General features: G+C 50.8%; 1 protein-coding gene across 2 annotated transcripts; it reads left to right on the top strand.

The window, feature by feature from the left end:
- The first annotated feature begins 367 nt into the window (after positions 1-367).
- CIMAP2 (ciliary microtubule associated protein 2) lies at positions 368-24,834 on the top strand. 2 transcript variants are annotated; one of them, XM_073896686.1, is made up of 10 exons: positions 368-670; positions 1,442-1,498; positions 1,969-2,133; positions 2,257-2,379; positions 6,800-6,937; positions 7,103-7,246; positions 8,745-8,906; positions 9,907-10,032; positions 12,113-12,246; positions 24,405-24,834. In XM_073896686.1, exons 1-10 carry the CDS (start codon positions 443-445, stop codon positions 24,487-24,489), a joined length of 1,362 nt encoding a protein of 453 aa, XP_073752787.1. In that variant the 5' UTR covers positions 368-442; the 3' UTR covers positions 24,490-24,834. The 2 variants fall into 2 exon arrangements, with proteins under 2 accessions (XP_073752787.1, XP_025727500.1); XM_025871715.2 differs by having other exon boundaries at positions 475-670; positions 1,411-1,498.
- The last annotated feature ends 870 nt before the right edge of the window (positions 24,835-25,704 follow it).

The following is a 25,704-nucleotide window of genomic DNA, read 5'->3' as shown; positions in this document are numbered from 1 at the left end:
CTCAAGGCCAAGACCAGGCATCCTATACAGCGTCTGCCCAGAGTGGGCGTCTGGGGTCTGTGGGGAACAGATGAGCCCAGCCTCCACCCCTGCAAGCCTTCCCTCCCTCTCTGCAGCCCTCCACACTCTGGCTCTCCTTGCTGGCTCCCACTTTCTCCTCCTTGCCTCCCCGAAGTGGAGAAGGAACGGGGATGCCCTCTTTGCCCGAGCTGAGCCCTCTCTGTGGGACCCGGGGGTCCCCACGGGCGTTAACTGTACGAGGCATTTCGGAGCCGCGCTCTACCAGGCTCCGCGCCGCGCGCTGGAATACAGCAAGCCATCAGAAAGGGCTCCTCCACAAATGACTCTGAATCGCGACCACATGGCATCCATACTAACCACCGTGAGGGGCCATTAAACCTGCAGGGCTCAGCCGAGGATCTCCGGCAGGGTGGCGGGGGAAATGCGCAGAGCGGAAGCAGAAAGGCAGGGGGCGCCCCGTGGGCACAGCCGCGCACAGATCTCGGGCGAATCACAGGTCACAAGGCGGGGTTGCCACGGCAGCGGTGACCCCCGGCCTCAGCCCGAGGAGTCCCGCGGCGCGAGTCCCGACGACGACCTCGCCTGGGGGCGGTGGGGCCATGGGTACCAAGTGGTTCAGCGGGGCGCCCTTCGGGGTGCAGAGCCACAGGTGGGCCCCCCCCCCCCCCGCCCCGAGGCGCGGCTGGAGCCTGGGGGAGGAGGGAGCGAAGGGAGGGGGCCTGGCAGGGAGAGGGGGCGCCTTTCTCTTCGGGTCACACCTGCCGCACTTCTCGGCCCGGGGTTCGTTCACCATCCTTAAGTGATTGGAAAGCATTTCGAGAGCACCTCCTATAGGTCAGGCGCAGAGAGGCTCGGCGGCCCGGCCGGTGGGAGGTCAGTCCGCGGAAGAGTGGTGGACAGGATTTCAGTCCCGGGTCCTTCATCCGGACATTTACACCGTCTACGCGTACCACCTACTCTGTGCCGGGCACAGTTCTAGCATCTGCGGACCCAACAGTGAACAAACAGCAAAAGCCTGTACTCCGGAGTTTGTAATTCTCTGGGGGAGGGGTGGTTGGAGTAGATAATAAACCAAAAAGAAAAACAGGTAAAATGTTGGGTAGTGATAGGGCTATGGAGAGGAAGCAAGCTGGGAGGAGGAGCTTGGGGGGGGTGGTGTGAGGAGGTGACTTTTGAGTAAAGGCCCCCAGCAGAGGGGAGGGGACCAGGCAAGGGTGGCGTCCAGCGAGAGAGAAGCAGGAAGGACAGAGACCCTGGGGTCCGAGCAGCCCTGCTCCTGTTCCACCGGTCAGCTCCTCTGGGAAGCCAACACCACCCCCCCCCGGAAGTGCCCACACCAGGACCGGGTGCGGGGCTTCGGGCTCTCACTGGGCCTCTGTCCCTCCCTAGGTTTGATGTCTCTGCTGTTTACCCCAACCAGAAGAAATTCAGCACCTTCACGGAGGCCCCATACTCCCGGCTTCATTCTGTGGACCTGGTGAGTTTGTGCAACTCCCCTGCCATAACCCCCCCCCCCCCCCGTCCCTCGCTGCAGGGAGGAGCTGAGTTGTGCAACAGTTGTGCCTTAACACCTCCCCAAGCCCCCAGTTGGGAGCACAGAGCTTGGCTCAGAGCCGGGGCCTTAGATGTGTTGATAAATGCAGGACTGTGGTGAGGACAGCATGGACTGGGGCCGCAGAGCCCTGGGGGCCCTCTCCTCTCTGAAAGAACTGGCTGTGAGCTACCAACGAGGCGCTACCCCTCCCTGTTGCAAGGGAGTGTAAGGGGATCAATGACGGAGGATGTTGTGATGGTACCTTGAGTGCCCTACCCCTCGGTGCCGGGCTCGGGACTAGGGGTAGGGGCTGCAGTGGGGTCCAGCCTGTCCGCCCCAAGCTCACGGTGGGGGCCTGAGGAGGAAGTCGCTCTGTGGGCAGCCTGGATGGGTGTGACTGTGCTGTGACTCAGTCCCACATAGGACCTGGGACCTACAGCTCCAAGGAGACCTGCTTTAGCAAGAAGAAGCTCAAAAAGGAGGTGGGCACAGGCTGGGCCAGGACCGAGGAAGCCGTCCGGCTGACCCAGCTGCCCCACTTCCAGTACCAGGCCATCATGAAAGAGAAGCAGCTGCAGGTGAGTCCTCCCAGGCCCGGCAGAGCTCCTCCCTTAGGGAATGCCACCACCCTCCAGACTCCTTCCTGGGTGGACATTCCCAAGTTGCAGGTTGTCACTCTCTGCTTTCTTCTCTTGGGGCAGAAGGAGAAGCTGGGGCCCGGCTCCTACAACCTCAAAGACTTCTTAGAACTGCTGAAGGAGAAGCCCTGCAGCACCCGGGGGCTGCTCAGCTCGGGGGAGATTCGTTTCCGGGGACTCATTGGGGTAGGTGTCCTCATGTACTGGGGAGGGGCCCTCCCACCCTCCCCTCCATCTGCAGAGCGTGCAGCCTGGCTGGTGCTGGACGCGCCCCTCCTCGTGCCATCTCCTCCCCAGGCTAGCCAAGCTTTCCTCTGGGTCCCCCAAACCCCTCTGCCTTCTGCCTGCCAGTACCACAGCCTCGAGCCCAGGGGCCGTCATATATCCCTGTGCCTGTCTCCCCCACCAGCCCAGGAGACCCATCCCCCACTGGCAGGGATCGGTCTCGTTCATCTCCGAGTCCCCAGAAAAGAGTCCAGCATACATCAGGTGCTCAACAAATGCATCCATCTATATGTCCAGCTGTCTAGCCAGCAAATAATGGCTGAGCGCCCACTAAGTGCCATGCACTGTTCTCGGGCTTAGGGACCGAGCAGTGGTGAAGACAAGGCCCCTCCCCTAATGGAACTGGAGCCCTTGCGGAAGAAACAATGGTACAGAGAAGCAAATCCATTATGATCAGGACTGTGAGGAAAAATGAGACGGGAAAGGGATACAGAGTGATGGAGGAGCAATTCACAGGGTGGTCAGGGAAGACCTCTGGGAGGAGGTGACATTTGAGCAAAACCTGCAGGAGGTGAGCCCTGGAGATTCACGGTAGCTGTGGGAAAGTGTTCTAGGCAGCAGGAACAGCAGGTGCAGGCCCGGAGTTGAACCAGCGGGCAGGAGGCCAGTGTGCTGGAGGGAGGGGCGCGGGCGGAAGGAGGAGAGATGGCAGAGGAGTGAGGACCAGAGGGCAGGACCCTGCAGCAAGGTGGGGGCTTCGGGATTGACTGCAAGCGCTGTAGGAGGACAGTGGAGGGTTTGGGCAGGGGCAAGGCCGGCTCCTGGGGGTAAGGCTTGGAGGCATCCAGATGGGAGGTGTTGGTGTGAGGGGTGGGGTGGCATCCGTGTGGGTGGGGGCGGTCATCCCATGTGGGGAGAACGGGGGGGGGGTTCAGGCTCACTAAGGGCACGAGGGAGAAGGCAGAAGTCACAGCCTCCTGGAGCAGTGCGCACGCTGCGGTTTACTGAGTGTCCCTCGTCCGCGGCCCTGCTGCTCTCTGCACTGGATGCTCTTGGTCTCCTTCCAGCTCCTCAAATGGGCCAAGCTCTTTTAACTGGGGCTTTCTTCCTGCCATTCCCTCTGCCAGAAATGCCCTTCCTCTCCCTCCCCCCTCCCGCCCTCCCCTCGAGCTGACCCTTGGTCAACCCTCAGCTGTCAGCTCCAAGGTCACCTCCTCCACGAAGCCTGCCTGACCCCCACTAGGTGACAGACATCTCCCTTTCCTAGGAGTCCCGATCATGGTTGTGTGTCTAGTGTTTCTGCCCCACCGGACATCAGCCCCTGAGGGTGGACGACATCTGCCTGGTCGGCTCACCGCAGGACCGCCAGGTCTTAGCAGTGCCTGGCACCCAGTGGGCACACAGTATTTGTGGACTGAATAAGTGCACACATGCCTACTAAGTACGTGGTGTCCCCACACATTCTAAGTGTTTGCAAGCACTCCAGGTGAGGCCCTGGAGGCTCAAGAGAGGATAAGCCTTTTGCCTCAGGCAAGCAGGGAATGTCCATCCCCAAAGCCAGGCCCTTTCTCTCCACCTTACCACTGTGAAGCCTGGAAATTACTCTTTGCATCTTCAGGCACAGAAGCTCTCCCTGCAGGTAGGGAGAAGGGTTGACCAAGGCATTTCAAACTGAGTCATTACCTTCAAATCTAAAGTAGTAACAATTGACGCTTGAGGCAGCGCTTGCCCTGTGCCGGGTGCTGTCCTAAGCACTTGAGTGCACCGATCAACCTAATCCTCCCAACGACCCTGTGAAGTAGGCACTGTCATTATCCCTGCTTTACAGCTGAGAAAACAAGCACAGAGAGCTTAAGCAACTGCCCAGGGTCACAGAGCTATGAGTGGCACAAGCGGGAGGGTTTGGATCCAAGGGCGCCCACACGTAAGCACTGCATTGTACACATAGGTGGGCTCACTGGGATTTTGTTCCTTGATGGCCCCTGGAGGACAGTCTGGATCGGAACCCAGCCCAGGTGGTGGCAGAGGAACAAGCCTTGATGCTTCCTTCCCGTGTCCCCAGCACCCAGCACCCAGCCCCGGGGCATCTGTGAGTGTTCGCTGAGTAGGGAGAAAGGTCCCACGACCTGCCCTCCCTTCCAGCTGGCTCTTCTCCCACTTTGTCCCCCTATCTACTCCTGCAGTAACCTCCCTCGGGCCCTGCGGGATTTCTCCGAGCCGCTCTCCTGGGCTCAGGGCTGGACTGCAAGCTCAAGGAGGTGGCCCTGCCCCGGTGGGTGGAGAAAGCAATCCCCGGGGAGCTCATGTCCAAGGCCTATTTTCTGTCTTCTTGCTGTGAGACCTGGGCTGGGAGCCTGATGGCCTCCTCTGGGCTACAGAATGCCACCTGTGCAGAGTGCTGACCCTTCCACTGGTCCAGCTTAAAAAAAAAAAAAAAAAATCTGTGCCAATTCCTACATTCCCACACACCTCCCCCAGAATTAATCACTCCTGCCTGGATCCCCAAAGCGCTGACAGCCGAACATTCCAGTTAAGATCACGGACTTTCAGGGCGCCTGGGTGGCTCAGTCGTTAAGCGTCTGTCTTTGGCTCAGGTCATGATCCCAAGGGTCCTGGGATCGAGCCCTGCATCGGGCTCCCTGCTCGGTGGGAAGCTTGCTTCTCCCTCTCCCTCTGCCTCTCCCCCTCCCCCTGCTTGTGCTCTCTCTCTCTCCCCCCTCTCTGTCAAATAAATAAATAAAATCTTAAAAAAAAAAAAAGAAAAAATCACGGACTTTCACATGAGCCCAAGTGTGGGCTCCACCTTTAAAACTGAAGGGTTGAAGGAAGAGCTGAGCCCAGAGCTCTGGGCTCGGCACAGTCCATGGACTCCAGGCACAGCGGTCACTCTGTGTTGTAACCGCACTTCTTTTTTTAAAAAGATCTTTATTTATTTGAGAGAGAGAGACAGCGCAGGGACCCAGCCTCCTCCCTGGGGCTCTTCTCCTGAGCACACCTGGAAACCCCGGGCCCTGGAAGAAGGCAACGTGGCATCCTGTCCTCTGAGGGCAAATAGATCTGATGCCATAGTGGCCCGACTCCCCCAGGAGGGCTCCCTGCCCCCTCCATCCTGCCCTGTAGGGCTGCCTCCCTAGGGCTGGTTCCTGCCGGAGATGGGCAGGGCTGAGCCATCTGTGGGGCGGCAGCGGCCTCGTGTGGCTGAGAGATGCAGTGCAGCAGCTAACTTGCTCCAGGTCTCTATCCGAGGACTACCTCCCCACACCAACCCACCCACCCCCCTCACTCCACCTACAGAGACCATACTTCCAACCCTGGCAGTGGAACCCCCAAATACTCCATCTCTCCTACCCCCTCAATCTCTCCTCCTGACCCCCAAGACAGGCATCCCACCCTGACTTAAGAGTTGGTGCCCAGTATGGGCTGAGCACTACGCAGGAGGTTTTATGGACATTATTTAATTTTCTCCTCATTACCTTGGAAGGAAAGTATTACTATCTCCATGTTACAGTTGTGGGCCATGAGGCTTAGAAGGACTAAGTGGTATGCCCAAGGTCACTCAGCTACGCAGCAGCAGAGCCAGGATTCAAACCCAGGACTCCAGATCCTTCCAGGTCACAGCATGTTTGTAGCACAGTCAGAACTCTATTCATGCAAATGCAGGGCTATAAAATGGGTGTAACAGATGGCATTTTTAAGACCACCAAAGCCAGTGACTGTCTGGTGATAGGGAAGGAAGGCTTCATTCCCAGGAGAGATGACATTTGTGCTGGCTTTGCAGAATTAGACTTTTTTTTTTTAAAGATTTATTTATTGGGGGGGCACCTGTGCACACACCTGTGAGGGGGGAAGGGGCAGAGGGAGTGGGAGAGGGGAAGCAGGCTCCCTGCTGAGCGAGGAGCCCTGCCCGGGGCTCCATCTCCCAACCAGGAGATCATAACCTGAGCCAAAATCAGGAGTTGGACGCTCAACCGACTGAGTCTCACCCAGGTGCCCCAGAATTAGCATTTTCCAAGGCAAAGAAGGCAGGTAGGGCATTTTGGGTGGTGTTAACAGCACAATCAAACACAGACAAGGAGGTTGGCAGAATGGTACATATTGGGCGACAGGCAAGGAACCCAGTTTGGCTGGAGGGTGGGATGTAGGAAGGGAGTAGTATGAAATAAGTTGGACAGGCCAGTGGGGCCCCAGGGAAGAGTCTGATGTGGGACTGAAGGTTTGAGCAATGGTGGAGCTGTGTTGAGACCAACCATGTTGTGTGTTGGGGGTCAGTTAACAGGGGCCCTGAATATCCCATTCCCCTCCTAGGGGCTTCTCTTCCTCAGACACTCTGCGCATAAGGAGAGGGACTGATGACCTTTATGTCCCTCCCCGCCCCCCACAGAACTACTATCCAGGCCCTGGAAATTATGGGGTGAAGGGCAACCCATACACAAAGCTGGAGGAGAAAGCCTGCAGCCGCTTTCATTCTGAGGGCCTCATGTGTCGGGTGACCAACAAGGTGCCCCCCACGGCTCATCAGGTACTCCCTCACCTGGCTGGGGCTTGCCTGCCTTCCTGCACCGTCCTGGGGCAGCTGGGGTGGGGGACTCCCAGGGCAGATGGGGAAACTGAGCCCCCCCGTGGGGGGGCGATGGGCCTGCTTCAGCAGTTCTCCTGGGGGACTGTCATCTGTGTTCTGTTCTAGGGGAGTGGTCTGGCACCAGACACCTACTCTTTCAAAAGTGGCATTGAGGCATACCTGGCAAAATCCATGGGCACCCGCGGCTTTTACGACACGTTCTCTGGTGACCGCAGCAAACCCCAGCCTTACGGACATTACTCGGTGCAGGTGTGTACCCAGGCGAGGCGTGGAGCATGCGTTCCCCAGCAGGATGGCCGGCCTCACTCCCCGACACCGGGCCACCACCAGCCCTTGTGCTCACCACCCTCGCGGCCGCGGTGGGACATAGCTCCCTGTGTTGGATGAGGAAGTGGGGTGGCCGCGCCGCTGGGAAGGAGCAGAGCTGGGATCTGAACGCCAGCACATCTGTCTGACTTCACCTGCCTGAACCACAGAAGAGGCACAGAGCGGCACAATGCCAGGGCTGCTTGCGGCACCGGCCACGGGGCCACAGGGCCCTTGACGGCGCCCGTGTGGGTGCCCGGCTATTTTGGAAGCACCGGCCAGGGGTCATAGGCCCAGCTCACTGGCCACATTAGCAGCAGTGCTATTAACGAGCCAGAGACCTGGAGGGCTGGGAGGAGAGGGAAACCCGAAGTAGAATTTTAACTCGCTGCCCCCCTTTCCTGCCCCCGTCATGCTCCTGTCATGTGGTCCGTGGCATGCTGGAGTTAGGTCTCTGCCCCATGGCCTGCTCGTTTTGTCTCCACCGTGCATTCCCTCGCTGTGTAGCTTGGGGCCAGGTCAGAGTCGCAAGTATGACCGCCCCTGTGGCGCTTCTGCTCCCCTGGCAAAGGACACACAGTCATGAGTAAACACCCCACAGAGTGTCGGCAGGTGGTGAGGACAGGCTGCTGGTGATGAAATGTTGACATACTTCCCCCGTTCGGTGACTCGCCGCGAAATAAGCCCTCGCACCTGACTCCTCGGCAGGGCCTCCCAGACGCCCCCACGACCAGCTACTGACGTGATCCTGTCCAGCATAGCCGGGGCTGTGGGAGATAATATTTTTTATTATCTAAAGAATAATAGACTTTAATTTTTGGAGCATTTTTAGGTGCACAGCACACTTGAGCAGAAAGCCCAGCGTTCCTATGCCTCCTCAGTGACCCCTCCAGGCCCGGCCTCCCCCACTGGCCACACCCCACCCCAGAGTGACAGACAAGGTACAATATACTGACATCATTGTCACCCGAAGTCCACAGTCCACCTGAGGATTCACTCTTGGGATTGTGTCTTCTACAGGTTTGGACAAACGTGTCCATCATTATGGTATCCTACAGAGTAGATCACAGCCCTAAAAATCCTGTGTGTTACCCCATCACGCCGGTTTTTAGATATTTGGACTACTGCTCCTGCTGAGAACAGGGCGCATGCCGTAAATGCCGTTGAAATGAGCACAAAAATGAAGGACGTGCAAACAGACGCCGGTTACGTTGTCTGGGGTGCTCGGATGTGGAGGCTTCGAGAGACGCTGTGAGACTCACTCGGCCTCTGGCCGGGGCTGCGTCTCTGGCCACCCAGCCTGGGGTCCTGCGGAGGCAGGCTGGAGAGTGATGCCTCCTTGTGTGGCCACCTGCTTTTCTCTGCTCCTGAGGGTCCAGAGAGAGGGCTCGGATTTTCCTGGCCTAACAGACACCTTTTTCTTTTTCTTTCTGTTTCTCAGAAAAAAAAGCCCAGGGAACTGATGAATTTTACGAGCTTCGTGGAAGAACTTAACTCACGTCACAATAAGAAGCGTGGGGTTTTTTCGAAAATTTCTCGCAACCCGGAAACCCCTACAGAAAGGATTTACTGGGCCACCCTTAGCCAGTGCCCCCGAAAACTAGTCAGTGCCCACCCCCTTGACCTTCCTTTCTTCTTCTCTTGGGAGGGGGCTCTCTTTGGGGCCGACATGGGATGGGGCTGGCTATTTCAGGGGAAAGCTCAGCCTTGGGTATCAGACCCATGGATTCCATTCCTGATCTTGCCTGTCTTGTCACTCTGAGTAAGTTCTTCCCACTCTCTGAGGCTCAGTTTACTCGTTTATCCTCTGAGCATAACCAGGTGCCTTGAGAGTTAGAGGTGAAGGAGTGGAGCTGGAGCGTGGGGCCTGGAACCCACCAAGTGCCCATCTCTCTCCCGGAGAGAGGCTGAGGGAACATGGGTCAGGGCAGAATGTGAATATGGGGTCTACCCCGACAGGGGACTGCCCACCTGCTCCCTCCAAGGGAGCAGACCACTCCTCTCTGGGGGTGGGGCAGCTGGTGACCTGGATAGACCCCCAGGGCAGGACCTGCCCCCCAGGGAGAAATCCTCAGGGCTTGGGAAAGAGTAGGGTCCAGAGGAATGAAAAAGGGTGCCACCATTTCCTGAATGCCTGCTCTGGGCCAGGCACCTTCCAGCACCCCAAAGTAGGAGTTATCATTTGCATTTCACAAAAGGAAACTGAGGCCCAGAAATGGGAAGGGATTTGTCCAGGCTACCCCAGCAAGTCTGAGAAGGAAGCCAGTTCATCTAGCTCCAAAGTCTGTGTGGCTTTCATTTTCCGTTGTAAATGTCTCTGTGGCCCTGCCAGGCCGTGTGGGCTCTTGGGAACCCTGAAAGAGGTGTCAGGCTGATGGGTGGGGTTAGAGTGGGTGGCATGGGTTATGAGGGCAACACAGGGCCCCTTTACCCCCGGAGGACGGGCTCCTGGTGGCTGGGTAGCCCCCCACCCCCTGTTTTTGGCTCAAGGCCTAAGGCTGCCAGGTGGATGAGGTCAGCCACCAGGAGCCCTCACCTGCCCCGGTCCCAGGCTGACCACCGCCAGACCTCTCTCGCTTTCAGCCTTCATTTCTTACCCCTAGGCCACGTCTGGTCCCGGTTCATGGCTTCCTCCAAAGAAGGAATGCAAACACGTCAACCAGCCACCGTTCCTGCTGTCTTCCAAGTGGATGGGCATAAAGGCCTACCAGATGATTTTGGGAAGCTGGGTGAGTGGGTCTGGGGTGGGAGTTACGTGGTGATGGGCAGGGAACCCTCTCCTGCCTCTACAGGCAGCCCCAAGCCCTCCTTGCCCCTGGGAATTGAGGCTCTGTGAGAGCCTGAACCCACTTCTTTCTCCCCAAGGGACAAACACTGATTCCCACTATCTTATTTCTCTAAGGCAATGGTTTCCAAACTTGAGTGGGCGTTAGCATCCCCTTGGAGGGCTTGTTAAAACAGATTGCTGGGCGCCATGCCAGAGTGTCTGATTTGGTAGCCTGTAGTGGAGCCTGGGTATCTGCATTTCTAACACGTTCCCAGGTGATGCTGCTGCCACCGCTGCTCTGGGAAACACATTTTGAGAACCACTGCCCTAAAGGACATCACCCCAGAACCATCTCCTTCTCTTACTTTCCCAGAGGAATGCTCCCTCCTTTCTCTTTGTATTTGTCTTGGGGCCTCTGCGACAGCTGGTGGAGTTGGCCCCCTTCTCATCCTTGGTTGAGCGAGGACCCCTTCTGTCACCCTCCCCCTGCCCCTCCCCAGAGGCAGCCATCCCCACGTGTGCAATATAACTTTCCGTTAGTGTTCTTGTAAAACAGCTAAGCTCTTGGGTTACGTGTGCGTGCCTTCTTAATTTACACAAATGGCATTGGGCATCGACCTCAGTCTGTTTCCTCTCCTGCCCTTTAGTCTTTAAGTGCACCTTTTATTGGGTTTGAATAGTCACCCAGAGAGGTGCGTGAATCCTAACAGCTCCGTGAATGGCCACAGGTCGGACTCATCCATGCAACCAGCCCCCAGAGCGCTGAAGAGCACATTTCCGGCACCCCAGGACCCCCACAACACACACCTCCCTCCCCATCAGGTAGCCTCATCTTGACTTCCAGTAGCGTGGCTTAGTTTTGCCTGGCTTTGAACAACTGTTTATTTTTTTTAGGTCCCTCTTGGTTTCCCCGGGGACCGTCCTGCTTGTAACTCACCTGCCTTCCCATGATGCTCCTGCTGCCTCCTCTCGCACCCCTACACCTGCCTTCCCATGATGCTCCCGCCGCCTCCTCTCGCACCCCTCCTCCACCCCACCTGCCCACCTTCCGGAGTGATGGCTTGGCCCCCGCTGTGCCCACACCCTGTTGCCCTGCCTGATTCTCAGGAGGACCAGCTGGTCAGCTCTCTGCAAGCTTCTTTCTCTCACCCCACGCCGGCACCTCCTGCAGGGTAGAGGGTCTTCACGTGGGGACCCCAAATAAGAGCCAGATGCTGCTACCACAGGGCTGGCCACTCCAGAGCGGGAGGGGCTGAGGTGAGGTCCAGGTTCCAGGGCAGGCGGCGCACCACCGGGAGCTTGCTCCCCAGTGTGACAGGCCTTTCCCTTGTGGGCAGCATATTGGACCTGTCAGGCCCCTGACATCTCCCTGCCCTGCCATTGGCACGGCGGCTCCACAGGTGCTGGGGTTCCTGGCCCGCCACTCTCCCACCCTCACTGGTCACTCTGGGCAGGTGGCTTCTCTCTGAACGTCTCTGTTGGTGCCTTTTGTATCTACGACCCAGGTCTCTGGGTGGGATGGAGTATAACTTCCTACGACCGCCCTGCCACAGTTCCTCAAACTAGGTGGCTTCAGTCTATCCCCTCCCACTGTTCTGGAGGCTGGGCTGCTCCCTTTGAAACCAGCAGGGGGAATCCTTCCTGGCCTCTTTCCAGCTTGGGGTGGTGGCCGGCGAGGTTTGAATTCCTTGGCATGTAGATGCGTCACTCCAGTCTGCCTCTGTCATTGTCATCCTTGTCTCAGGGCTGTCTTTCCCCCGTGTGTCTCTTCTGTGAGGACACCCGTCTCATTGGATTAAGGGCCCAGCCTACTTAAGTTATGACCTCATCTTAACCAATTATCTCAGCAACTGTTCCCAAATGAGGTCACACGCTGAGGTACTAGGGGTTAGGACTTCTGCACATCTCTTTGGAAGACACAATTCAAACCATAACAGGTGGAATAGGGAGCGGGGGCGGGGGAGGGGGTGCGGGGCTGAGTTCACGTCTCCAGGCCAGGCCTCTGGCTTGCTAATGTCCTGCCCATCCTCTTCCTGGTGCAGAATCCCGTAGGGGTGGGCCGCTACCTCAACACCTGGCTGGCAGAGACCAAGGACCATCGACAGCGATATCGGTCCCTGTTCCTGGGTGGATCCAAGCGCTACCCCTCAGACCCGGCCAGGGACAGGCTCATGCAGTGAGTGCTCCTGGAGCCCTGGCAGAGGGCAAGGACTTACTCTGGGGCGGGGTGGGGTTCCCTCTCCCACCACCACCTTGTGCTCCCTTCCCATGAGAACACAGCTATACGGCCCCTAGGGCCAGCCCAACAACAAGGCAGCAGGGAGAGTTCAGATCCTGGCCGTGCTGCTTACTGGCTGCGTGAGGTGGGGCGTGTCCCATAACCTCTCTGAGCCTCCTTTCCTCAACTGTCAGCTGAGCAGAAGACTGTGGAGCCCCAAATGAGAGGCTCTGTCTAAAGCTCCTGGTAAGGAAAAGGGACTCAACATCTAGGTGCTATCTTGGGTGGCTTCCCCATGCAGAACCTCAGTTTCTTGGTGTTCATGATGGGGTTGGTAAAACAGGTTTCAGGAAGCCATTTTGAAGCCTAAGGAGAAAAGGTGCATGAAATGCCATGGCTAACTACAGAGCAGCTTGCAAATGCTAGCTGCTGCCGTATTTTATTGACCTAAGAGGCCATCAGTTGCAATGTAATCTCAATTTCAAAAATGTTAAAATGCGAATACACATGCATTCCAGATCATTTTCTTGTTGGAAACTCTGGTGAGGGCCTGAGGACCGGATTGCTGAGGGAAAGCCAACTTTTAAATGCTTATTTTTAGCAAGATAATCCTTTTTTGTCTTCTTCCTTGATTTATGCCCTTGTTTTGGGGGGCTTTTTAAGAAAAGGTAATGGAAAGTAACATTTTTGATAGACTGCACGCCTGAAAAAAAATGTGTTTTCCCTACCTGCACAACTGATAAACAGTTGGATTGGAAATAAGATTTTAGGTTGGAACTATTTTTCCCTAGGAATTTTGAGGACTTTGCTCCATTGCCTTTGAGCTTCAAGCAGAGCTGAGAATTCCTATGCCATTCTGGTTTTCTGTCCTTTGTACGCAATCAGCATCTTCCTCTCTAGAAGCTTTCAGGATCTTCTGTCTTTTGTGTGCTGAAATTTCATGATGAAATTTAGTCTTAAATAGTCCTAGCGTGAGTCTGTTTTCACCCATAGTTTTGGGTATTCAGTGGGTTCCTTCCATCTGGGACAATTTTTGGGAAAATCACTCGCATTGTGTCTTTGGTGATTTCCTCCCCTCTGCTTTCTCTCCCCTCTCTTAGATGAAGGTTAGAGATCCTGCTCTGATGCTCTAGCTTTCTTACCTTGTTTTTTTCTTATTTCCCATCTCTGCCTTTTCCATCCTACCCTTTGGTAAATTTTCTTGTCCTTATCTTTGAACCTTTCTATTGCCTTTTGAAACTTAGGCTCCATCTTTTATAGTTTGCAAGAGCTCTTGAGTGTTGTAGATTGCTTTCTTTTCTTTTCTTTTCCTAGCCCCCGGTTCAGTGTCTTGTATGCCATATGTTCTTTTATCTGAAGATAACAATGACAATTTCCCTCAGTTTCCTTTTGCTCCCTGCATGGCCTGCGCTTCTTCCAAGTTCCTTATTTCTTTGACTTGTATTGTTGGTGTTTAAGAGGAAAGCACTAAACAATGCTGTGAGTCCGGGTGGGGCTTGTCAGTTGGTGGCTTCACAGGGAGTGATTAGATGATGGGGGTCTGGTCATTCTTTCGGAGGACCCCCAATGTCAGTGTTTCTAGGTGCTTTCTGTGGGACCATTCAGCTTCTCTAGAAAAGGATCCTACGTCCTGGGGTGGGTAAATGTGGTTGCTGGTATTTAGGGGATCTCAAGCAGTGTATGAATTTCCACCTACTTCCTCTGTTCTGAAGAGAGTGCCTGTCTGCCTGCCTTCCACTGTGCCCAGCCTCCCTGCTCTGGAGCCACTCTGCATACTAAACCTCCAGTCTTCTGCCAGGTGCGCGAGGAGTGGTGTGTGTGTGTGTGTGTGTGTGTGTGTGTGTGTGTGTGTGTGTGTCTAACTTTCCCTCTGTTTTCAGCCATTGGTCTTGCACCTGCTTTTTGGTGCCTCCAATTCCTGGGTCTCTCTGGGGTTGTGGTAGGAACTGGACAGTTTCTCACTGGCTCCCCCTATTGCAAGCAGCTTGCTCCATTTCCCCAAATAACATGTTACACCCCTTGTCCCCTGATATTGGCCTCTCCCTTTCTCGTTTGTCTAGCTTCAAAATATTCCTTTCTAGTCCTTTTAGAAGATTGCAGGAGTAGAGAGAGTAGAGATAAATGCATGTATTCATCTGCCTTGTTTAATTGAAAATCAGATGGAACACTCTGAGTGTGCCAAAGCATTTTCTTCCTCTTTCTAGCCAAGGTGGTTGGGTTTATTTTATGGGTGTTCAACCAGGACTAGAGAGGGAAACAACTTAACCAAGGTCACACAGCTAGTGAATTATAGAGCTGGGACTTGTATCTGACATTTCTCTCCAGGGCAGGGCCCTTCCCATCACACATGGCCATGTGAGGATTTGGGCATTCCTGCAGGGCCATTCCTCCCCAGCCACCCTGTCAGCAAAGCTCCATTCTATATACTCTTTGCTCAGCAAAGGCCTGCAGGGAAAGGAAGGATGCCCCATCTCCAGTAGACCCTCAGCTTTCTCCCCTGAACATCTGCCTTCCCTTCGGGTCCCAACTTCCCCTTCACCACTGTAATCACATCCAAGACTCAGGCTTATGAAGTTATAGGACTTCCTTTGTAGCCCGGTTTAGAATTCTGTCTGCTACTTAGCTGTGTGACCTAGGACACGTTACTTGGAGACAGACTTTGCTCTAAAAAATGAGAGTGAACAAAACAACCCAACTTTTGTAGAGTCTGCTTTGAGGACTGAAGGAGATGATGCTTGTAAATGTGCTCTGCCTATGGATGCTGTTAGGCAGGTATGTTGCAAGTGCTAGCATCCTTGTCCCTTAGCAGCTGCTATGCCCTGGCGGAATTCTATGTTTTAGTTAGATAAGGGGTAAGTTCTTTACAGAGGCTTCGAGTGCACATCATCCAGGAAAAGAAATGACAGCAGTTTAACTCACCCTCTGCTGTCAAAAACCTAAGGAAAAAATATCTATTAAGAAGGAAATTTGATAGGGATGGGGGAGAAATAGGAGGGCATTTGAGTCCTGAGGGAGGGTGGGGGCTTTTAAAGAGGAGGCCAAACTATTAAATACAATAGCAAAATGCTAAAGCCTTCTCATGAAGTCAAGAACAAGATAGGGATGCTTGTGTCATCGGCATTATCCAACATTGTTGTGGAGTTTCCAGCAAATGCAGTAAGACAAGAAAAACAGATAGGAAATAAAAATCTTGAGGAAGAGCAAATCATCACAATTTATAATGTGTTTACCTAAAATAGTCCAAGAGAGAAGAGTTTCCTCTGATACTGCAGCCATAGCTAATAGAAAACATAATTGAGGAAAAGGAAAGGATCTCATTCTTAGTAGCAACACCAATGATAAAATGCATTGGGATAAATTTAATAAGTATAGTTAAGGCATACATGAAGAAAAATATAAATCTTTACTAAAAGATGTCAGAGAAGGCTTGACTAACCGGAGGGAATACCATGTTCATGGATGGAAAGATTCGATATTGGAACAGTAATTCTCCCCATTGATGTACATATTTAATGCCATTTTAGCAAATTTCAAGGGGCTGGTTACATTTATTATAAACTTCATCTGAAAGAATAAATATATATGAATATTAAAAATAGAAGAATAATGATCATATTAAAATACATTTCCATATGCATAGACAACACATTCTGGAGAACTAGGCCCCAAACTGTTGCTCATGGTTACCTCTGGAGGGTTACCAGGGGCTTTTGCATTCTACTTTGTTTTGTTTCTGAGATGTTTAGATTTTTCAAAATAATCATGTAACATTTTTATAATCAGAAAAAAATAAGGCAAATAGAGGACAAGCACTCTTGAGACAGACTATACAAATTGTATGTTCTCCATTTAGATGCCTCTCTAGCCGAGAGTCACCCTTTGTTCTTCAGACCTTAGTTTTCCCACCTGTAAAATGGGAATGATTTATACCCTACAGGGACATGGTCAGGTTTAATTAAGCCCTATGAATACTACTGAATGGAAGTCGACCAGCAGATCCCTGTGGGTGTCTAATTGTTGGGCTGGTGCATGATTCTCCCTGGGGCTCTGTTTTGGCATTGTCCATGTAACCCTGACCCACTTGGGCTCTTTCTTGGGTCAGGAGGACTGTGTCACAAGGCACAGCAGGTAAAAAGGATTCCCTGATAAACTCTTTCTCTTTTTTTTTAATTTTTTAAAATTTTATTATGTTATGTTAGTTACCATACAATACATCATTAGTTTTTGATGTGGTGATCCATGATCCATTGTTTTCGTATAACACCCAGTATTTCACTGATTCGTTTGAAAAGCCTGCTCTGTGCTTGGTTCCATCCTGGGTACGACTGAGCTGCTGATTGTTTCCAGGTGACCAGAAATGTTCTCTCTTTCACTCACTGAGTTTTTCATTTTCTGACTTCATATTTGACTTTCTAATTTCTCTTTTTTATTTTCTAAATGTTTTAGTAACACCATTCTCTTATTTCATGGATGCAGTATTTGCTCATACTTTGAAGATATTATTAAGACAAGTTTGCCTGACATTGTCTCCTTTTACCAAATCCTTTTTTCCTCCCTGTATATTTGTTTTGGCCTCAATATTCCGTATCGGAGGTTTTTCTCAAATGTCTGGTATTTCTTGGCTGTGCATTCATGTCTAACTGAAAATCCTACTGAAAGCTCTGGGGCACTGTTTGATTATGGACTTCACCATAGGATGTCCAAGCTGGGTATTTTCACTGTTTTCAATGTCAGTGTTGTGAGATGTTTTGTCTTTTACTCTGATGTGAGAAAACTCTTCTGGGGGTTCTAAGCTTGGCTGCCAGAGCTCTAAGTAGAGGGGAAGAGCCTAGAGGTCTCAATATTTAGGGATTGAACTTCCATTTGATTCCATTTTAAATATGGTACTCATGAGATCACCTGTGCCTGGTGTCATACTGTACAGAGAACCTCTCTATCCCCAGAGAATAAATTCTCCAGTCTTCACTCAAGAAAGGCACTCATCTAGCTGCAGAGAGTGGGCAGGGAAACTGATACTACATAGACTCTCAATCAGTAGCCTTGTCTTTGGTTCCACTTTCTCTCTCACTTCCAGAGGTACTTGGTGCTGCTGATTCTTTAGCATCTGGAGTGAGGGAATTCCTAAATTTATCTTCTCCTGGCTTAGGGTTTATTGTTCTTGGGTCTGCTAAGTTAGTTACTGTTCTTCCGTCTGCTTTTTAACTTCCAAAATATTTTTTTACTGCTGCTGCTTCTATTCTTTTTGTCCCTGTGAGTATATGCTTTAAAAATTTTATTCCTTTACTCTTGTTTTAGTGGGATTTTGCAAAGGAGATAAGTTAATGTATGCATTCAGTTCACTTAAAGTGTGGTGAAATTTCTGAGTTTCAAAGGTAAATTAAAAATCTTGTAAGTATAATGTCTAAAAAGACAAATAACCTACAACTTAAATAAAAGACAATCAGACATGTTTTGGGCTTCTCTTCGACACACAGATAGAAAACACTGTGTATAGAATTCTCTGTCTAACCAAACTGTAATTCATGTGCAAGGCAAATAGAGATGCACAGGATTTAGGCTATATACCAAATCTGTTTTTTCTGAAAATAGTACTGGGGGATACACTCCAATCAAATGGAAAATGAATTAGCATGGAGAGCTTAAGAAAGGGGAAGACAAAGTATGTAAGAATACATCTGGCTATGAGATACTAGATAAACGTAACCTACAACAAAAAGAAAAAGTGGTAATACAAATACCAAGCAAAGTAGAATTCAAGGCAAAAATATTAAATGGGACAAAGCTGGGTATCTCATCATGATAAACAATAAAATCCATAAAGAATTATATAATAACTTTGAACCTTTACACACCCAAAATAACAGTGACAAACTCCCACAATCATAGTGTGAATTCTGAATAGACTTGTTTGAGGATTTGACAGGTAAGGCTACATAAATAATTATTTGGAGGATTTGAATAGGTGTACTTCACTCCATATTATTTTCAGATACTCATGGAACATTTATAAAAGTTGACCCTCTAAGAAAATCTTGTTAAAAAAATGTCTAAGTTTAAAACATCCTACATAGAAAATTTGAGGTCACTTTTTCTAAACATAGTTACAATAAAACAAGACATTAACAATAAAAGGATAGTCCCCCAAACCAAGTATTTGGAAATTAGGAAGCACACTTCTCAATAGCTCTTGGGTCTAAGAGAAAGTCAAGTTTGAAATTACACACTCTTTAGAAATTAATTATGATTAAAAAAACCTCTGTATCAAAATCTATGTAATATTGTCAAAGCACCGGTTGGAGCAAAATTTATTACTTTAATTGCTTGTGATATTAAATGAGAAAGGTTGCAAGCAACAGAAGCAATCTGGAAGTTTAAAAAAATCAAAACACGTAAAAATAAAGCAGGAGTCAAGAATGAGTGAAAAGGGAGGGAACCTGGGAGGATGGAGGCATTCTCACTGGATCCTGACAACTGAGTGCTGACTTTCTCTTGTTAATCCCTGCCCATAGCCCCTTCGTGGTGGAAAGGCATACAAAGTCCACAAGCTGTGCAGGTGCCATAGAAGGCAAAGGGTGAATGTCAGGGCCCTCTTCCCTGCCTTATGCATGAGTAAGTGAGGCTTGGAGAGGAAGTGACCACCAAGTAGAGGCAGGGGAGAAACGGCACCCCTGACTCTGACCCTGGGCTTCAGCCTCTCCTCCTGGGCCAGGTTTTTGGAAGAGGCCACTGATGGCAGAACACAACATATCCTCAAACATTTTGCTGTCTCCAGTCCAGGCCTGGAAGGGCATGTGTGGGAGAGTTGCAAAATCTCTTTCTCGGATGTGTAGTGACAGCTAATCTGTGTCACCTCCCACTCTCCGAGGCTCACCTGCTTCTTCTTGCCTAACCACAGGGTTCTGGGCTTCCAGCTCGGCAGCCTGGGATTTAATTCCTGTGTGGGAAAGGTAACCTTTTGGTTTTCAGTCTTTAGAGCTGTGTATGCAGTAAGTGTTTCATAAATGTGCTTGACTGACCAATGGACCACGATTTCCGTCTGGCCACTTTCTGGCTCTTACAGCTAGGTCTTTTTTTTTTTTTTAAGAGATTTCTGATTTTAATGTTTCTTTCTTTTTTGAAAGATTTTATTTATTAGCGAGAGAGAGAGAGAGAGAGAGAGAGAGAGAGAGAGAGCATGTGAGTTGGGGGAGGGGCAGAGGGAGAGAGAATCTCCAGCAAACTCCCCAGTGACCACGGAGCCCAATGTGGGGCTCGATCCCACGACCCTGAGATCATGACCTGAGCCAAAACCAAGAGTCACATGCTTAACTGACTGAGCTATGCAGGCGCCCCTCCTTTTTGTTTTTTTGTTTTTTAAAGTAGGCTCTGAACCCAACGTGGGGCTTAAACTAGCGACCCTGAGATCAAGAGTCCAGTGCTCTACCAGCTAAGCCAGGCAGGAGTCCCGCAGCCAGGTCTTTTTACCCCAACTGGCCCACCCTCTTGCTGGATGGACAAGAGCACTTTGTGCCCTAGCCAGGCCACGCTTTGCACCACTCTCCACGCTTTGGCCACACAGTGACCTGTTCTTGGAACATCCTTTTGCTAGTTCCTGTCTGGAAAACTCCTATTCATCCTCCACCACTCTGCTTAACTTGGAAGCCTTTCCTGATTTGTCCAGATAGAGTCTATTCTCAATCCCTTGTGATCCCCAGGTTGAGGCACTTGTCCCCCTTATGTTGTCACTACTTATTCCCATGCTGTGGTCCCTACTAGATACAGCTTCTCGATTCTGGAGCTCCAGTGTCTCGCTGGCTTGCAGAGAAGGTGCTCAAGGAATATTTGTTAAGGGGTGAGTCAGGGCATTAACTGACAAGATGGTCCAGAGTCTGGGGCGCCTGGGTGGCTCAGATGGTTAAGCGTCTGCCTTCGGCTCAGGTCATGATCCCGGAGTCCTGGGATCGAGTCCCGCATCGGGCTCCCCGCTCAGCGGGAAGCCTGCTTCTCCCTCTGCCTCTCTCTCTCTCTCTCTGTCTCTCATGAATAAATAAATAATCTTTAAAAAAAAAAAAAAAAGATGGTCCAGAGTCTGGATGACTCTATGAAAGGAACACATGGGAAATTTCCAGTTTGATTTGGCAGAAGGTTATTTTTCCTTTTAAGCTTTTTCACCTGACATTTTTATCATGAAAAATTTCAAACATACAGAGAAATGGAAAGGATTTTTACCATGTACACCTATATACCTACCACTTAGATTATATCATTAATGTTTTACTCTTCTTGCTTTATGACATCTTTTTCTACCTACCCGTCCTTCTGTCCATCTATTAATCCTCTTATAATTTGATACGTGTTAAGTAGATGGCAGACATCAATACATTTCCTCCTGAATACTTCAGCACGCATACTACCTTTTTGGCATTTTAAACTAAAGCCATATTCCTTGTCCAGAAATCTGAAATTGAAATCCTAAATATCCATTCTTTGTAACAATAGTGATAATTATTCTTGGAGCACATTTATAACATACAAAGTGATTTTGTAGGCATTTACTATACACGATAATTTTAAAAGGGAGATCTTACTCTCAATGTTTTCCAGTTGAGACAACTGAAATTTGGGGAGAGAGTGATTTCCTAAAAAGTCGCTGCCCGTCCGTGGCGTTCATGCACACAGGCTTCAGAGGTTCACTGAGCAGCTGCTGCACGCCAGGCCCATCCCGGCTGCTGGGACATGGCAGAAGAGAGCCAGACAGCAGCTCTGCTCCCCAGTGGTGCCCAGCTTTGTGCGGAAGACACTCACCCCTTCTTATAGTGATAGGGCAGCTGAGAAGGAGGATCAGGGCAAGTGGACCCAGGACTTCTGTCTCCACACCCAGACACTTCCCTCACCCTTTCCCCATGGCCTTCTGGAGGGTGAGATAAGGACGGAAGGCTCTTCCAACCCTGGAAGGCGAAGGCAGAGAAAGCCTTCACCGTGACTTGTCTCCCTGTCCTCACTGCACCTGCCCCTGACGGGTCAGTTCCCTTTGACTTCCTGGGCCCTTGTGTATGCTGCTTTGGTGGGAGATTTAGGAGTTTGGACTGGAAGAGGGAACCCTTAGGAAGCTCAGCACAGAGTCTGCTCCCTCCACAATCCCACTACACATTTACTGTGGACGGCTGGTGACTGCCATAGAGGCAACATGGCACCAAGGAAATATGGGGCCTTAAGCTCCAAGGGAAGGCAGAGAGGAGAGGAGGTCATATTTTTACTTTTCCTTCCTTCCTTCCTTCCTTCCTTCCTTCCTTCCTTCCTTCCTTCCTTCCTTCATCTTCTATCCTCTATTTTTGGTAGGAGTGGGTGGGGATAGAGGCTTGAGCATATTTCCAGCTCGATGGGCAAGGAAGAAGCAGGTGATTTGATTGCAAGGTGGTGGAAGTCACTCCTTGTTCAGGCTGGAGGGGCAGTTTCCCGAGTGCAGAAAAAGGTTGACCTAGGATGAGGGCAGGAGGCAGGGAAGAAGACATAGAGGTTGATGAGCCAGTTAAACGTAAGCTAACAATTGCTAGGGGCCAGGGGGGTTTGCTCAGAAAGTCTTAGGCAAATGGGGTGAAGGGGAGGGATTGGTTTAGAATTAGGTCCACAACAGAGGGCTCCGCAAGATGCTGTGGGAGCGTGGTGTGCAGAGAGAGGTAGCCACAGTCTGCCTGGGAAGGTGGTGCAGAAATGGAGGGTGTCCCAGGCTGCTGGCTTGGGCACGGAGGGATGAACAAGCCTGGCCTATTGGAGGGGCTGAGTGGTGGGAGGTTGGGGCAGAGGAGAGGATGTGGCAAGGGATGGAGCCAGATAGATAGGCACAGCAGGACTGCAGTGTCCTAATGTAGGAGTTTGCAGACAGATACCTGTGATTCAAGTAGCTCAGAAGCTGGGTCGCTGCGAAGATGTAATATTACGGTGGGACTTGGCTTTGCCTCTTCATGTCTGAAATACTAGTTGCTCAGACAGGGACCTTAGGGGGTGATGAGACTTTACAGTAGACCCTAAAAAATGGGCTCTGGGTCAGGAGAGGAGATGGGTCTGTTGGTTGGCTGGGGCTGGCTGGTCTGGGATGGTCTTGGACGGGACAACTAGACGCTCTTCCACAGGGACTCATCCTTCAGCAGCCCAGCCCAGGCTTGTTCTCATGGAGGAGGCAGGGGTTTGAGAGAGGACATGTTCAAGGCCTTGTGCAGCCTAGGCTCAGGGTGGCACACCATGACTTCTCCCACATTCTGTTGGCCAAAGCAAGCTGCAAGTCCAGCCCAGATTCAAAGGGGAGGGGAAGCAGACTCTACCTCTTGATGGGGGAAGCTGCTGAGTGACGGTGCAAAGGGCTCGGATACGTGGAGAAGTGGAGACTGGGACCATGCCGGCCTCTGTCTGCCCCAGTGGCAGAGCAGGGCTGAATCTCTGCCCAGCTGCTCCAAGCTGTGCTCTTCCCAGGAGGGTTCACTTTTTCCAGGGAGGAGAAAACACTTAGGACAGAGAGAAGAGCAAAGGACAGGGAGCAATAAAGCTCAGGACGTGTCTGGAAAAGTTGAGATGGTTCATTTTGGATGACGTGTGGCGTGTACGGGGAGAACAGCAGAGGAGAGGGCAGGTGGGACTGGCTAGGTCAGTCCTCAGGGACTTTGGACTCAAAGCTAAGCTGCTTGGACTTTATCCCGCAAGAAGACACAGGAAGTTTTCTTTAAAAGTCAGATTTACAATAGTACAACTGCATACAGTAAAATTCACCCTTTATAGGAATATAGTTCCATGAGTTTTGACAAATCCCTATGGCCATGTAATCACCAAGGCAGGCAAGATGTAGAATATTACCATTGTCCCAAAGCGCTTCCTTGTGCCCTTTGTAGTCAATCCCCTCCCCCAGCCTCTGGCAACTATTGCCAGGATTTCATCCCTCTAGTTTTGCCTTTTTCAGGATGTTGTGTAAGCAGCATTGTGCCATATGTAGACTTCTGTATCTTTTCTTTTGTTTTACGTGTGGCTCTTGAGATTCACCCACATAGTTGCATGTAGCAGTAATTCCTTCTGAATACTGACTTGTATTCCACTGTATGGATGTACCACAGGGTTTTTTTTAACTCCATTCCAAGGTGAGGGACATCTGGATTGTTTCCAGTTTGGGCCGTTTTGAATAAAGCTGCTCTAAAGTCACATACAGGTCTTTGTGTAGACACATACTTTTGTTTCTCTTTGGCAAATATCTCCTGTAGGGTTTCAAGGTCACGTGGTATGTATACTGCCAAGCTATTTCCCAAAATGGCAAACTATTCTGTGTCCCCACCAGCCATGTATGTGGGCTCGCCTTGCTTCATGTCCTTGTCAGTAGTTGATTTTGTCAGTTTACATGGAAGACACAATAAACAAACACATAAATGTGTGTTGGGTAATGACTGCTAGATGCAGTCTGATACACAAAGCAAAGGGTTCTTCTTGAAATGCCATCTTCCAAATGGCTCTGATGATGGAGCCAGAGTCTTCAGGGGTTCCCTTCAGAGGAAAGAATCAGAACAATGCAAGGGACACTAGACTGAGGTCGGGGGCTCTGGGCTAGAATTCTGGCCCTGACTCTGACCATCAGGGTAACCTCAGGCCACTTCTGTCCTCACTCTGGTCCTCAATCTCCCTCTCAGGGTGGGCTAGATGGTCTTTTTTTTTTTTCTTCGAAGATTTTATTTATTTATTTGACAGAGAGAGAGAGAGAGAGACAGCACAAGCAGGGGAACAGTAGAGGGAGAGGGAGAAGCAGACTCCCCACTGAGCAGGGAGCCTGATGCGGGGCTCGATCCCAGGACCCTGGCATCATGACCTGAGCCACCCAGGCACCCCTAGATGATCTTTCAAGTGCTAGGATTTTTGTACTTGAAGTTCTTAGAAACCAACTTGGGGCTCTGATAAACCAAACTAGGTGCGAAGGAAAGGAATCTCCTCTCTGGAACCAGGCTGTTTTATTGCTGGAGGTCATCTTCTTACCCAATATAGGATCCCTTGGGAAGCATAGCCAATGGGTAGCTGTTCATCAGCCCCCACCCTGGGTGCCCACCCAAGGATGGTGGCTCAGTCCTTCCCAGGGACCAGTTTCATGTTGTCTTTCTGTCTTTTCAAAGGGAAAGGATCACACCTTTCACCAAGGGGAGGTGCCCTCCGATGGTGGATTACAACTCAGATCCTAGTCCTCAAAGCTGCATATGAAGGACAGCCTGTGATGACCAGAGGGCCCAAAGGCCTGAAGACAAGTTTGGGGATGGGAGGGTCGGAGTGGGAATCCGGAGCGTGGGGAGGGTCTTAGAGAAAGGACACAGGGAGAGGGGAGGGATACGGTGATCTCACTTTTGCTGGAGACATCCTCCTGGAGGTCACCATGTCTGCTAGGACAGCCGGGGCCAGAGATCTTTTGATATGGAAGATCAACTATCTTGAGAATTCAAATTGGCTGGTGGCACGAACATGGGAGCTGATGGACTAATGGAACCTCCTCTATTCTAAAGCCACATCGCTTGACTCCTTGATTATTAAAATCCAAAAAGAGGCTGAAAAGGGTAGCATATGTCAGAAGACAGCTGTAGGCCCCCTTTGGGAACTCTTCATCTCCATCCAGGTTGCTTCTGGAAGCCCAGCAGGGCCTAACACTACTATGAGGAGGCTGCTGGCCCCCAGGCCGCGTGCAGTCACTGGAAACAATCAGTTTCATCCTTGGAGTTCGGCCTTGTGGGCACACCAGTCCAGCCCACAGATGGGTCTGCGGGGTTGGTCACAAGGTCCTGAGCTACTTGCTTCACTGTTTTTTGTTGGTAAGAGATTGTATAGGGTGGCAGGATTGTGTTGTCCCTAGAAAAAAAGGAGGCTGGGACACCACAGCCTCAGCCACAAAACTCCAATAACGATGAGAAATACTCTTACTCTTCAGAGCGTGAGTGCCTTACGAAAAGCAGTTACTTTCTCACTCGTGTCAAAATGACTTTTTTAGAAGAAGTAAAACTGTCTTTATTCACAGACATGTTCCCTATGTGAAAAAAAATCCTGTGAATCCTCAAAAAGAGCTGATGAGCCAAAACGGGTGCAAACTAGATCTAATAAATCAGCTTAGCAAATTTTCAGGAAGTAAGATCAATATATCAAAATCAAGTATTTCTATATATTAGTGATAATAAAAAATTGAAAATCTAAAATGCCACTTACGATAGCCTCAAAACTATGAAATATTTAGGTATAAATTTGACAAAAGAAGTATAAGATATTTACACTGACAACTACAAAATACTGCTGAGAGAAATTAAAGAAGACTTAAATGAAGGAGAGATATGCCATGTTCGGGATCAAAAGACTCAGTGTTGCTAACATATCTGCTCCCCCGCAAATTGATCTATAGACTCAATGCAATATCAATCAAAATCCCAGTAATTGTTT

Source organism: Callorhinus ursinus, unplaced genomic scaffold (genome assembly GCF_003265705.2).
Source record: "Callorhinus ursinus isolate GAN/ISIS: 27379988/994484 unplaced genomic scaffold, GSC_fseal_2.0 scaffold9, whole genome shotgun sequence".
In the NCBI taxonomy this organism is placed as follows: domain Eukaryota; kingdom Metazoa; phylum Chordata; class Mammalia; order Carnivora; family Otariidae; genus Callorhinus; species Callorhinus ursinus.
Note: the sequence above shows the minus strand (reverse complement) of the source record. Positions and strands in the feature narration are given on the sequence as shown.

Excerpts from the sequence above, each read along its gene's own strand:
- CIMAP2 (XM_073896686.1), top strand. The coding sequence starts at position 443 with ATGCGCAGAGCGGAAGCAGAAAGGCAGGGGGCGCCCCGTGGGCACAGC. Across the intron at positions 671-1,441 it reads TTCGGGGTGCAGAGCCACAG|AAGAAATTCAGCACCTTCAC; the intron begins GTGGGCCCCCCC and ends TACCCCAACCAG. Across the intron at positions 2,380-6,799 it reads GTTTCCGGGGACTCATTGGG|AACTACTATCCAGGCCCTGG; the intron begins GTAGGTGTCCTC and ends CGCCCCCCACAG.